This window comes from Sinocyclocheilus anshuiensis, unplaced genomic scaffold (assembly GCF_001515605.1).
Source record: "Sinocyclocheilus anshuiensis isolate Anshui unplaced genomic scaffold, SAMN03320099.WGS_v1.1 scaffold668, whole genome shotgun sequence".
Classification (NCBI taxonomy): Eukaryota; Metazoa; Chordata; class Actinopteri; order Cypriniformes; family Cyprinidae; genus Sinocyclocheilus; species Sinocyclocheilus anshuiensis.
Window position 1 is genome coordinate 307,168 of NW_015557097.1, and position 14,691 is coordinate 321,858.

The following is a 14,691-nucleotide window of genomic DNA, read 5'->3' on the forward strand; positions in this document are numbered from 1 at the left end:
GTGAATGGTGTGAAAGTTAGAGGGGTAAAGTCCATTCATACCACGGATATGGGACTAAAAACAGCCCAGGATCCTGTACCTGTCTATGACAATCACAACCCATGTAATGGATGAGTACCCACTATATGTATAACATATGCATTCAATGCAAATGTTGCCTGATTTAAATGGGGTTTACTGTATTTTACTTCATGAAATAGCCATTTTCACATTGCGGCCACTGTAACTTATACTATGCCATCCTTATGATGTCAGAATATTCTAAAAGGAAATAAACTTCTTAGAATTTTTTGTATGTTTATTTTGTATATGTTTTTTTTCGACTGGCCTACTGGACAATCCGAATGGTCTGTCCATTTCTAGTAAAGTCAGAGTTTTACATCCCAGAAGGACTGATGTGAAATTTCCACTGGTTGCTCTTCAGTTCCCAAAATCCTTTCTAGTGCATCGAAGCCTGTGTGAATTCTAACATCATCTAAAGACACAAAATAAATGAAATATGCCATTTCCTTATAAAAAACATGAATTATACTATTTGTTTCGATAGAACAGTACTCTCTCAAACATCAAAGTGTGACTTATCAAACAAATAATACCCATGCTGCCCTTGAGAACCTCCATCTGTGACATGCTGAGGCGAAATATCTTCCTCTGGTCATTTATTGGTCTGGTCCTTCATCTAACAGCTAAATCCTGTTAGCCTCTTAGCCTGCATGGTGGTACCTGATGGAGCTAAACCCGTTTAGTCTAGTTACCTAACCCTGTCATTGCCGTTCTCAATGGCCCTAACTGAATTACACTAATCCTGTTTTAGAAAGCAGTCATCCAAAAAAAAGTATAGGTCACGTTAATGGTGATCAAAGGCTGTAAAATATGATCCATTATTAAAAGGTTTACTGTTGTATTGTCCTCATATGTTCACAGAGCACACCACTGGACCTGATTGAAACAGGCAAGACTCTCAAAGTCCAGGCAGAACGACCCCATCTTGTCAGCTTAGGAAGTGGCCGCCTGAGTACGGCTATAACCCTGCTGCCCCTGCCAGAGGGTAATTATATGATCGTGCAAACAGAAGGGATGCCAACTGAAAAACTGGGGACTACGAATTAAGATTAGTATTTGCTTGTTTTTGTGTGGTGATGTGCAGGAAGTTCATGAGAGAGGACAAACCTCATTGTACTGTCCTCGTAGCTTGACTATACTTCATCTCATGAAGAATGACAAATAGAGGACTTCTCCTCCCCTGACATTGAGGAAGAATGAGAGCAAGTATAAATCCCAGAGGAAGTGGATTTAGTGCACTATTCATCAGTGAATCATTTTATAATGGATTGAATATATAATTTCTTGTGCTCATGTTTACGGATGGATGGATGGATGGATGGTTGGATAGATATAGACAGACAGACAGATAGATAGATAGATAGATAGTTCATTATAATTCATAAATTATATTAATATATTGGTGAGAGCCACCCATATGATGGATCTAGTATTGATTGAGGTTTCTATTTAGGACTGAGTCTTGAGGTTTTAGCTGTTTCTTGTAAATTGCATTCACAATGGCAGTGGCTTTAGAACAAGAGACAGAATTATGAGGCTATGACCTGACTTTGACACAACCCCCAGTTGCTCCACACTGTGTGGCTGAGCTTGCTTGAGTGAGAGCACGTTTGTCTAAGGGAATGTGTATGACTGCCTAAAAATGTCTTCTTTTAAAGAATGAATTATGTTCATCTTCAGTCTAAAGTGCAGCATATACCCACCCCTGTCACTTGCTTCCTACCACTGTCTCTGTCACGTCTGCTTTCACAATAGGCTTGGGTTATGGCTCTTTTACTCACGTCTGCTTCATAGAATGAAATAACTAAGACGGGTCCGTTCACTGGAGGGAGGGGCATGGGGGTTTGTCTGTCTTGTCTTTGTTAAAGAAGCAGACATTAACCTGTCCTTTTGCTGCAAGCCTTGTGCTGAAGTATTTCATATATTATTATTAACATTTTTTCGAAGTATTGTAACAATTTAAAACGAGTAATTAATTAAGTGTCATCTTTTCAATACATCCTTTTTTAAACCTTATATTGTCCATCCTTATGTTTAATCAGTGTAGTTTTATGCCACAATAATCAACTGAATCTCTGTCACATGTTGCAGGGAAGACTACACTCGGTCATGGGAACACAGACATTAATATTCATGGTCCGGGTGTGACTGCTCTACATTGCTACATTGAAAATGTGGGGGGAGCCATCAACCTATACCCCTGTGGAAATTTGTGCTCAATGGATGGCTTAGCAGTTACCAAACCTGTCAGACTCACACAAGGTAAGCAATGCCTCATTTACAGTTGGTCTAGGTTAAGGTTGCTCTGAAGCTTATTCACCTGATTTTATTTCCATATATGTAGAATAGGTTACAAAAGGAGCTTTATTCTTAATGTGGAATTTATAATGAAAACATTGGAGTCTTAGATTTTTTTTAAGGAGACCTGCATCTGAGGATACATTTGTATTTATTTATTTATTTATTTATTTATTTATTTATGTGAAATAAAGGCACATTGTGTCTTGCTGATGGTTTATTAATGTTAGTGCTTCTTCTGGATTTTCAGTTTCATATTCAACTGGTTGCCTTGAACTCTTTTGACAGTAAATCAATGGATTCAGCCTCCACATCAGTAAAATACATTTCCAAATACCATTCTACTTATCAAGAGACTTGGTCATCGAGTGGATCCAGTGGACAAATTTTTCAGCTATTATCAGACTGGATGGTCTGCTTGGTTCTAAAGTTAGAAGGCGGCATATAAGTAAATAAGAGTTAAGGCCTTTGCTTAAATTCAGAACACTGTGAATCTTCTATATAATGCAGCAGCTGACTTGGCATCAGATATTTACCATTTCACAAGATTACATTTCTTGTGAAATGCAATCTTCTAAAGCTAAAATAACTGTATGTAGCCTACCCATTTTGTGTTAATAATGATAAGGGTTTTTTGAACATCCCTTGACCTTATACTACTCTTGAGCTATTTCTGACTGTCCAGTTTGGAATCACATCAGTGTGTGTTTGTGTTATACATGGGGCCATTGCGCTATGATAATGATGAGAGCTTGTTTGACCTTCCATTTGAAGAACTTGACCTTGCCCTGCTCTGTTGGGCTATTTCAGGCACTCTTGAATCACATTGCTCTTTATTAGTTCTATACATTGGGGAAGTGTAATGCTACAGAAATGCGATGTTTTATTTGGTTTCTCAGAATATGTGTTTTATCTCATTAAAGGGGTCATATGATGCTGCTAAAAAGAACATTATTTTGTGTATTTGGTGTAATGAAAGGTCGAGAACGGCACGCCCAGCGGATCCGACGAATGAGCGGCAACCACATACCGCTGGATTCTGCTTCGTCCACAGTGAAAGTTGATGTATTCCCTCAGCGACCAGCACAGATCAACTCTAGGCATGACGAAGCGGATATCGTCCTCTTTTGGAAGACCAAACAAAGTAGTTTCGCTTTCACAACGAAGCACACAGCGTCTTCACGACATGGCTGCAGCGTCAACAAAACTACAGTGAGACTAAAAGTTACGCCTTCTTTCTTTGCGCAAACATTTGGGCAGTGTTATGCAAATCTTCCCACATAACTACGTAGATATGTGGGGGCGTGTTAGAACGAGCAGTTTTAGGTAGGTGTGGCTGACTCTTAACTTTTATAAAGAATATCTCTTTGGATTTGAGACTTTAGTCTTTGCAACTTTACAGATCTTCTTTATGCACCAAGAGCTTGTAACACTCCAAAGAGAAAGGAAAAATTGAAATCGCATCATATGACCCCTTTAACAGCAGCTGTAACTATTTAACAAATATGTGTTAAACTATAGCAAATGTCAAGTTTTTAATGGTGCACCTAATCATATATTTTTGATGTTTAGCTAAGAGAAATTTGTTTAATACCAATTCGAGTATAAGGGCTATAGTGATTATGTTGATCCAGATGAGCGGATTTGCAGTCTGCCCCCCCTGTTCGCAAGCTGTGCATGACAATAACATGAGACAGCCGGCGAGAGGACAGCTGTCCAACGTGCCACCCAATAGCTACATTTGTCTTAATGAGGCGTAATAGTCCTCAACAGACTTAATGCCCGTTAAGAGTGTCTTTTTAAAACCCAGATTAACTACAAATTTGGGGTTGCATTCAAATAAAAACAACTTCTGGCGTCTGAACATCCGCGAAGTCCGGAGTTTCGCCACAGGAGAAAACTATATTTCTATCTTAAATTCCCCTGATGTCGGACACTTTGTCGTTTTAACTGCTTCTTTTTGGTCTTGTCCGTTTACTTTGGCCTGGCGATGACAGTCGGGCAGGTGACAGCTGTGCTGTTTTGTGTTGTAGCAGAAGTCAGTTAGTGGACGCGCAGTTGTAGCGCTTGACATTTACATCACAAAAGCTGCGGACAGACACGCGCTTAGCGCACTTTCCTCCACGCGACGCGCGAGAGCTCCACACAAACACACTGTCCGCAGTTTCTCAGCGTTTCCCAGTATTTCCAATCGATTGGATATAAGTTTAAAGAGTTCTATTTTCCAAACCTGGTAGGTGAAACTGCTTTATCTTATCTTCAATATTTTACCAATTATTCGCCTGTTACGCTGTAGAGTTGCGGTTTTGTACTCCATATACACCATATATTGATTAACCATTGAACGCCGTTTACTTATCCCGTTGTGTTGGTTAATGTGTCGTATCACAAATGGTTAATACGTATATTAGAACCAAGTTATTTTGTTCAGCTCAAAAATCTAAACTATAGCGGACTATAATAAATATAGTATAGCCAAACTAATATAGTTCTGTTGCAAATGTTTGTAAGTTAGTATGGTAAGAGGCTATTAACTTGAATTGTTCATTTATTTCAGTAATGTGTGTAGTAAATAGATTTATTATACAAATAACTTAAATATTATTTAAAGGCACAATATGTAATTTTCGACGCTAGAGGGCGCATATTCAAAATAAACAGAGGCAAAGGCGTAGTTTGATGATGCTGTAACTGAGTGTGGAATCATGGGAGTTATCGTCTTCATCCCCACAGCCGATGCAATCCGACGGGACTCCGGCAGGAATCATGTTCATGGATGAGCTAATGATTTATTAACGTAGTAGAATGAAGCAGATCTTACATATTTTGCCTTTAATGGTCTTCACACACTTCTGCTTTACAAATTATAGACTGTTATTTAATGCTCTCATGCACTTTTTGGGAATGCTCTCAAAACACAACTAGCCTAAGTCAGTTGTTTTATGGGGATTAATAGAATAAAACAGCACTGCAGTATATTTTCTCTGATTTATTTTTTGACCTTTCTGCTGAAATACTACAAAACACTTTTCTGACCTCATTATACCCAGCCTGACCCCTCTGATGCCCACTTGTGCCAAATGCCTCTTTGATTGTTTAGTCATTAGTTGTGTAAATAGATATTATAGTCTGTCATCAGTGATTTGACCTTATTTGTTCTGTCTGTACCACATTTTTAGGAAGTATACAAACTGAATATTTTCTTTCACTTGTTTTTCTGAGTGAATTCTCAGACTGACCTGTAACCATTATAGATATTGAGATTGTACCCCAGTATTTAGATTATTACTGAATTGAATAATTTGTTTGATTTTTAAAATATAACAGTCTGTTCCTTCTTGAATCTCAAATATGTGGCTATGTCCATGTTCTCGGTTGTGTTTGTATTGTACATATATGTGGCAAAACTACAGAGTATGGACACTGTATGAGGTTCAGCTTTGACATGGTCATAATAGAGAAAGTGGTTTAATTTTAAAAAGACTGACAATTCAGCAACAAAGACACAGTGATTTATGTACAGTGGTGAGCAAGTGTTGAAAAGAGGGATTTACATTTTCTGTTGAATAACGGAATGGCATTAAGTGGAACTCATGTTAGTGTTGCATGTCATATCCTGTCCTCTACTGTACTGTAAGTCAGCAATGAGTCATACTGATCTTGTATTCTCTGTGCTTTCTGTGCCAATGTTCATTATGAAATGGAAGTCTGGCTCACAATTCACTGGCATTTTGACAGACTCTGCATTGATCCCTCTGCCACATTAATCACACCACTTTCATAAGGGCACAAAGAGGGAAAAAGTGATATGAATGTATAGGAGCTATATGTGTGCATTTCCTACTAATAGATAAACTCAGTTTAATCTTTTTGTTTGAACTCTATGATATGGCAAGATAAGCCGTGATATGAGTTGCAATAAAGCATGTAAATAAGGACACAGATTCAGGCCAGACAAACACTGTGTCACTTGTACTGATTGCTTTTTGTTTGGCTTTATTATGTTTCATCCACACCCCTGTTTTGTTTCATTCAGATGCTCTAGATTACCTTGAAATAATAAAGTAATATTTATGAAGATATAATTACACTTTCAGCAGATGGAAGCATAAGATGACTTTTCTTGAGGTAAACTTCTGCCACATTCAGAGTTGTTGGGTATGGGGCTGGCAACTTCACCCGATAAATTATTATTTTTTGCTTACATATGCTTCTTTCCTCAGGGTGTATGCTGTGTTTTGGTCAGTCATCCTTTTTCCGCTTTAACCACCCAGAGGAGGCCATCAGGATGAAGAGTTTGATGCCTGGTGGAAGCCCTGGATTTACCAGTACCTACAAGAACCACTTAGGTATATATACAGAAGCAAAATTACACTGGCCTGGAATCTGGTAGTGTAAGGTGACTGCTCTGGATGCAATGGGGAGCAAAAATTGCTGAAGGCAAGAGAGAGAGCTAAATTTGTGAATAATGGTGCACATTCCATCTATTTAATTACTAAACGTTACAGCAAATGGGGCACAGAGAGGCATTGTACCCTAGATAATTATAACAAGTTCCAGACACTGCTCAGGTGACACAAATCTGCCTAAAATAACTCCACCTAATCCTCCCTCTTCTATATCCATGTTACTGGAGGAAACTCCAGCTGTATCTTTGCCCATTTTAAACACTGCTCTCACTCATTCAGCATTGACTCATTTCAAATAGTCTAGAATCCAGGAAGTGATGTCTTTGGAGGAGAAATCGCTTTGAAAAGAATGGGAATTTGAATGGCCACAGGCACTCTGTCAACTGCTGGAAAGCCCCTGCTGGGTGACTTTGGCTTTGACCCTGTTAGTTTAGAATCCTTGAACACCATATTGGACATTTTAAAGGAACATGACACCATGACAGTGATGAATATCACGTTGTTGTGATGCCATTGTGGGTGTTAACTGTTGTGTGCATCATTGTTTTTCTGTCTGACCCTATAGGTCTTTCAGTCATTAGTTTAAAAAAAAAAAAAAACATTGAAATGGTTATTTGGTCTGATTTAATAGATACTTGTCTATACTTGGAAAATAAACCTCAACTTACTCTTCATTTTGATAATAATTAAAATGCATTATATATGAAACATATTTGCAATTACTTGTTGAACAAATACAATTATTTCTCACCTTACAAGCTGAGCAAACAGGAAAAGAGCTGTTCCTTATGAAGCAGTGTGACAAAAAGGCTTTTTGTGTTATAATTACAGAAAGGTAAAAAAAAAAATTCTGTTCAATAAGCATACCAAATGTTTTTGTCATTTAGTTTATTAAAAGTTCTTCTTTTTTGTCCTACCATATCTATCTTTGTATCCATCTTTCAGGCAGTGTCCCGTCATTTCAGTCGCTTAATTCTTCATTTGACTTAATCTTTAAATTCTAAAATGTTTAAATTCTTATAAATTCTTAGCCACTTTTATCAATGGATTCAAGTAGCAAAATAGCATCTTTGGATGGTTACTGCTGGACAGTAGAAGCATAATATTACAAAAATTTTAAGAACTACTTGTTTGATTGGTAAAATGACAGTAACATATATATATATATATATATACTGTATATTTCCAAATAAAATGACATTTGTGCTTAAAATGGTAGCTTCCCTTATGTGTTGTGAGCATGTGTTCTCCCTACTGTGCCATGGCTCTGACTAAAATAACGTGTTTAGTGCACCGGTGGCCCTGGCTGCAGAGAGTGAACAGAACTGAGTGCATTCAGCTGGTCTTGAGTGTGCAGAATGAGTCATGCCATAATTCAGGCTCCATTCTCCTCTGTCTGCTCTGACCTTTGGGCAGAGGGTGGGATTCCTGCCATCCGCAGTCTGTAGGCTGAGAGACACACCCAGAGTGTATGTGTAAGAGAGGGGGAGGTGTGTGTTTGTAGGCATTATACCCAGCCCTGTCCTGTATGGGTTTAGAGCACATGTGGTATGAGTGAAATATGGTCCTGACAGTTTTAAATATAGCATTTTCAAATCCATGTGATTGCCAGATTTGAGAGTTAGATGTTTGATTTAGGTTTTGTTTTTGTTGTTGTTCAGATCAAAATAGCTTTAAAAATGTTGTAAATAATTTTTTATATAATGGATTGTCAGTTTAATGTTAAAAGTATGGTTCTGGGTAAAATAAATTAAATTCTTTATTTGAAGAAGACCTCGTGTATGTTTGGGGTCTGATTTTAAAAAAATGTTTGGGGTTTGAAGTAGTCTCTTATTTTCATGAAGACTGCATTCATTTGATTATTCAGTTAAAACAGTTTTAATGCAAAGTATTCTTAATATGTTTTAATTTATTATATTAAAGTATATTAAGAACTGAAATAGCAAAGCTGAATTTTCAGTAGCTATTACTCCATTCTTCAGTGTCACATGATCCTTCAGATATCATTTATATATGCTGATTTGGTGCTAATATGTAACATTTCTTATTATTATCAATGATGAAAACAGTTGAGCTTCTTAGTTGTTATGGAAACTGTGATATATTTATTTTTTCAGTATTCTTTGTCTTTTGTGACATTTATGTAATGGCTTATATAATGTCTATAATGTCTTTGCTGTTACTTTAGATCAAACTAATGCATCCTTGCTGAATAAAAGTATTGATCTCTTTCAAAAAAAATTATTGCTAACCCCAAACTTCGAAATGTTAGTGTATATATTTTTTAAAAATCACAAATTTTGTTAACCTGGTACGTATCTTGTATGAGTCTGCTATGTTTGATATAAGTTAATATTTAGGATTGTCAAGTAATGTTATTTATTCTCCATAGAAACCTATGGGCAAGTCAATGGCAACCACCTTCCTTTGCACGAGCGACCTCGTCCTGGACACGGCACTCTTGTGCGCTCTATTGAGAAGGATATTCAGGACATTATGAATTCTCTGACTATGGATGAAGGCCAGACTTCCTCATCTGAGCAATGTAAAAAAAAACGCCACCCCATTCCACAGTCTGCCATGCTCAACGGGAGCGGCCACGGTCTTGTCTCCCCTCCAACCAGTCCTGGTACTTTGTCTGTAAGCTCCAGCTATGAAAATACCAGTCCTCCTTTCTCCCCCCTCTCCACCCCCTTTGTGGTTAGTAGTCCAGGGGCTTGTTTGGACTCTGCTAATACCCGTTCCACCAGCTACACCCACACGGTCCAGGCCCCGGTGCCACAGCCACGCACTTTTGCATCCAAAGCCAGTAGTTCCAACGGAGGGCTAAAGGATCAAGGAAGTCCCAGGCTTCAAAAAGCCTTGACTGAAACTCCCTCAAGCCCTTCTACAAACTGTAGAGGCGAGAGTCCACACCTGGCCCATGGTTCCTCTTCTGGGTCTGTCTCAATTGTATCTGGAGATTTAGGCAGACAGATCAATGCTAGGCTCACCTCCTTGTCCTCACCAGCATCTTCTAGCCCCAGATCCAGTGTTGGCTCATCAGTCCAAGAAACTTCTTCCAGTCTTCAGTCCCATTCACATGCACTCCTTCCTCCAGACAGTCCCCAGTCATCCCGCCGTAGTGTAGAACAATCCAGCATGCGTGAACTTCCTCCTCTCAGCCCCTCCACAGCACGCAGAGGTGTCCTTGGGGTGCCAGTTCTTCCTGGAGCTCTACCCGGTGTTCCTTTGACCTCTCGTGGCCGGACTGTACCAGAGAGTCCTCGTCTCCAACGACGAGCCACAGCTGAGGAAGAAGTAGGAAATACAAAATTGCATGCCAGAAGTCCATCTCCTGTATCTGTTCTTTTGAAGGACCAGCCTTGCTGTAAGCAGAAGACGGGTATCACCTCAGCTCTAGACTCTCAGACAGGTGTGTCTCCTCTCACTAGTCCCCGTAACCAGAGAAAGAACCCCAGGGAGCCTCGGCAGGTTCAGCCGCGCACACGGGAACGCAAGAACAGCATTTCAGAGGTCAGCGACAAAGAGGAAGACCTACTTGAGTACCATTGCTGGCAAAGAGAGGAAAGGATGCGTGAGCAGGAAATGGAGAGGCTGGTATGTCTTGAGCTATTGTGTATTTTCAGTATCTGTCAAAAGTTTGGACACACTTACTCATTAAGTACTAGTTTTATCATCAAACTCTGAAATAAGATGGAGGGTACCCTACCTTTTAAAAGTGTTGGGTCAGTAAGATTTTTTTTTTTAAATTAATACTTAAATTAATACTTTTAATTAGCAAGGATGCATTAAATTGATCAAATGTGTCGGTAAATACATTTATAATATAACAAAAGATTTCTATTTCAAATAAATTATGTTCTTTTAAACTTTCCATTCATCAAAGAATCCTGAAAAAATGTATCGTGGTTTACACAAAAATATATTTATACTGGAGTAATGGCTGCTGAAAATTCTTCTTTGCCATCATAGGAATTAATTACATTTTATAATTATATTAAAATAGAAAAGTTATTTTAAATTGTAATAACACTTCACAATAACCCTGTTTTACTTTATTTTGACCAAATAAATGCAGGTTATTTAATGTTAAATCAAAATAATATTTTGTCATTTTATTATGAAGTTTTTGCCTATTTTATCTGTTAAAACTCGCACATTTAAATTTTAGTTTTTTTTTAAATTTATCTTCAAAACTAATTTCAATCATTTAAGCAAAATGCTTTAGATCAAAAGGTTTTTAAGATCATGAGACATAAATTGAGCCAATTGTGTCCAAACTCTTAACTTGTACTGTTTGTGTGTATAACATCGTGGTGTTTTCAATGGGATAAAAATTGATCCAGATGCTCCAATGCTGTTGTGGGATATGCTTAGGTTTTTTTTTTTTTTTCACTTTTCAAATTAAATCTTAATATGAGTTCTGGTACTAATAAAGTGATCGTTTGTCTAAGTGAATGCAGTAGAGAGGTTATAGATTCCTGTAGAGGACTGAGTATTTGAGTGATGAGGCTTTGAGCGTCACTGGCTTTTGGAGTGGACTTAGATTTAAGTGCTGGAGGTTGAGCGGGTGGAGTTTAAATGGTGAGAGTTTTCTGGTAAAGACATAGAGAAGTCGGAAATAACACACAGATGTAAATTCCTGAGGCCTTTTTAAAAGCTCATGTGCAGAATGAGTGGCTGCAAGAAGACTATATTTACCCGACACAATCTGAGTGCTTTGAGCTACCCTCCTCCTCATATGCACACATATACTGTCCTCTGGCAGTCTAAACATGCGTCTCCACCATAGCCCCTAAATTAACCACACATAGACATCATCTCTCTCATTTAAACCTATTAAAAACTCCAGATGCTCCTTGGGTGCAGCTCAAATTCCCATATGGAATTGCCATTCATTTTTGTTACTCAGTCGCCACCTTATTTATCCCTGAAATTATATGCATCTTCTGTGCCTCTAACCAACTCCTTAATGGCATTTTTATGATGAAATACTCTAACCTTTTTTAAAAATACAATACACAGACAAGCCTAATTATATGTGGCAGCCACAGAAAATTCTTGTTATTCCCTTGAGAAAAACTATTTTAGGATATTTACTATGAGACAGAACTGAATTAATAAAGAATAGGAAGTTGTTTTCCATAATAAGTCTCCGGTCAGCGTTTCGAGACAATGGCAGGAACATTAAGTGTATTATGAACACGTTTTCACTCTGTTTTGGTTAAACTTTGTCCTGTGGTCTCTGGTCTGTCTGGCACTGTTGTCATGGTTACAGCACAGCTCTGTCCAATAGTGTGGCAATTTGAAAGGTAGTGCTAGTTTTTGTACAAAAGGAGCTGAATGCCCTTTTTTAAAGCTGCTCTTAGGTTGGTATCACCTTTTTAAAGGACTTTTGCCACATTAAAGCACAGCTGAGCTGTAGGCTATTTAGCACTAATCTCCATCCTAATGCCATAGAATACACAGACATTGATTGCTAGTTTAAAAAATGACATTTCAGAGGTGTGACCTCGTAGCGTTTCAGTGTTAAGATGTGTGTGGGGTTAAAGATGGGGCAGAAGTGATAAACGCTGAGAATACCCTGAGATTTCAACTGGTTCTTGACCAGAAAAGTATTTGGGAGATAAGAAAAAAAAATTAAAGCAAGAAGTGAATTAGAAACAAGAGAAAAAGCATTTGGGATCTGATCTTTTCTTCTAATCCTGACATGAGATAATATTGCTTGTGGGCTAATGTCATATTTACTCTTAAATCCCCTCATGAGTCTGTGTTTACTCAGTTCTAGGTCATGGCCCAGTTGGCTTGAAAAGGTTTCTTCTCTGTTCTACTGTAGTATTTCTGTGCTCCGCCTACCTTTTATCTCTCACACACACACACACACACACACACACACACACACACACACACACAGAGACACAGACAGTGTCACACATATGTTCTCTAGACAGCCATATTCTTAACAACAGTGGTTCTCAACTAACAAGCGGTTTTCCTTTAGGAACCAGATGTTACATCTAACATCAAGTATTAACCCAGCACTGAAACAAATTTGTTTACAGAGCAAAGGTATTGAAATATATACTACCATTCAAAAGTTTAGGGATTGAAAGTCTCTTATGTTCACCAAGGCTGCATTTATTTGATAAAAATATAGTAAAATAAAAACAGTAATATTGTGAAATATTATTACAATTTACAATAACCATTTTCTATTGTAATTTATTTTAAAATGTGATTTATTCCTTTGATAGCAATACTGACTTTTCAGCTTTATTCCAGTTTTCAGGTTCACATAATCTTTCAGAAATAATTCTAATACTGCTCAAAAAAATTTTCCAGCCTAACACGTGGAACAAATTATTTGGGCAAATAATTTATGAACCGTATTACTAAGTGACAGGTGAATTTTTGCCATAATATTGCTAAAATTATTTGTGCCAAATAAGTTTAATTGGATGCATAGACTTTGATGTCAGTAAGTATTAGGGAGTATTTTCTCCTCCCTTTTAAAACTGTTCATTTTATTACCCTAATTGTGCAAAGTGATATGTCTAATTGCATTTATTATTTTCATGACACACGAGTAGAGAACTTGCTTTGCACCACACACGAACACATACTCTCTGTCTTCAAAGTCTGTGAAGATGTGTCTCTCTGGCTCACTTTAGTTTTGGAGGTCATTTTGCCTTTTGTTCCTATCAGTGTGTTTGTGGAAGCTACAGAGAACTAAAGCATTTCATACTGTAAACCACATGAGGGCGATATGGCACCAAATTTTGAATGACATTTTCTTTCTTTTCTTTTTTTCTTTGTTTACCAGATTTAAAGCATCTAAAAATCAGTTTTAACATTAAACACTGTTTTCCACTGCAAATAATTAATACTTTAAATACAGATATATAGTTTTTTTTATTAGGTAAGGTTAAGAATCTTTTTAAATTCACCTTCTCTCCCTCTTAGGATTAGGGTTAGGGCCCAAATAGACAACAGTCGTGTCATAAAGTGTTTAGTGCGCTGTGCTTTGTGTTGGTCTGTGTCGTGGCATCTTCAGCATGCATACCAGCTGTGCTGACACCCTTTTGTTGGAGAAGAATGCTGTTGCTATGTTACCCATCAGTTAGCGTTTACTTGTTCCAGAGCTCTGTCTGCACTCTCCTGACAGGGGAGACCTCGTTAAAAGGGAAGAGCATGTGTTTCAAGTCGTTTTATTGGCCGGTCTGGTGAAATAATGGCTCAGTGATATAGACTTTTAGAGCACTGAACACCAAGTGTGCTAATTTCAGTCTTTTATGTTTAACAAATACTGTATTTGTCTGGTACTGTGTTCATTTTCAGAGGTCTGAGTCTCAGGTCTGTCTTATTGTTAATTATGTCTGTAAATAATTCCCTACTTCATCAAAATTGAATTTGATTAGCTGAAATGGATGGCTTGTGAGAGCACCGTCCCCTGCCATGCTATTTTAGTAATGCCACTTGTGTCATCTAGCCAAGCTGAGCTGGGTATTGTCCATGTAAAATATAATGAGCCCCAATGCCTAGAGCGCTAGTTAGTCTGGCTAGAGCTATGAGAGAACACCGGGTCTCTGGCAGCCTGTAAGTAGATAATGTACACACACACACACACACATACTCAATCTAGGTAGAGTGATGGCAGCAGCTGACTATCACAACCAGGTGAGAGGTTGCTTGAGTGTGCTCAGAAGTTTGGGGGTCAGTAACTGAGCTGTAGGAAAGTTTTTGCAAAGTGTATTTGTATGACATCGCAAGCACTGTTGCAGATGTTCAGGATTTTTACATCCTTTTTTTACATCTAGAGTTTAATGTGCCAGAAGAGCGAGTGAGAGTATTAACTAAATGTGTTTACATCAAGATTCAAGATTTTTATTTGTCACATACATGGTTATATAGAGAATAG

The 14,691-nt window shown here is 37.9% G+C and overlaps 1 protein-coding gene across 6 annotated transcripts in view; it reads left to right on the forward strand.

Moving 5' to 3' along the window:
* phldb1a (pleckstrin homology-like domain, family B, member 1a) overlaps positions 1–14,691 on the forward strand; it is a 42,498-nt gene that overhangs the window by 9,801 nt on the left and 18,006 nt on the right. For 5 of the 6 annotated variants that reach the window (XM_016472329.1, XM_016472332.1, XM_016472334.1 and 2 more), the window contains exons 3-6: positions 925–1,048; positions 2,155–2,325; positions 6,585–6,710; positions 9,163–10,370. In XM_016472329.1, coding sequence (XP_016327815.1) covers positions 925–1,048; positions 2,155–2,325; positions 6,585–6,710; positions 9,163–10,370 — 1,629 coding nt within the window. Of the gene's footprint in view, positions 1–924; positions 1,049–2,154; positions 2,326–3,914; positions 4,595–6,584; positions 6,711–9,162; positions 10,371–14,691 lie in introns of those variants that run through there. The other variant, XM_016472333.1, reaches the window with a different exon arrangement.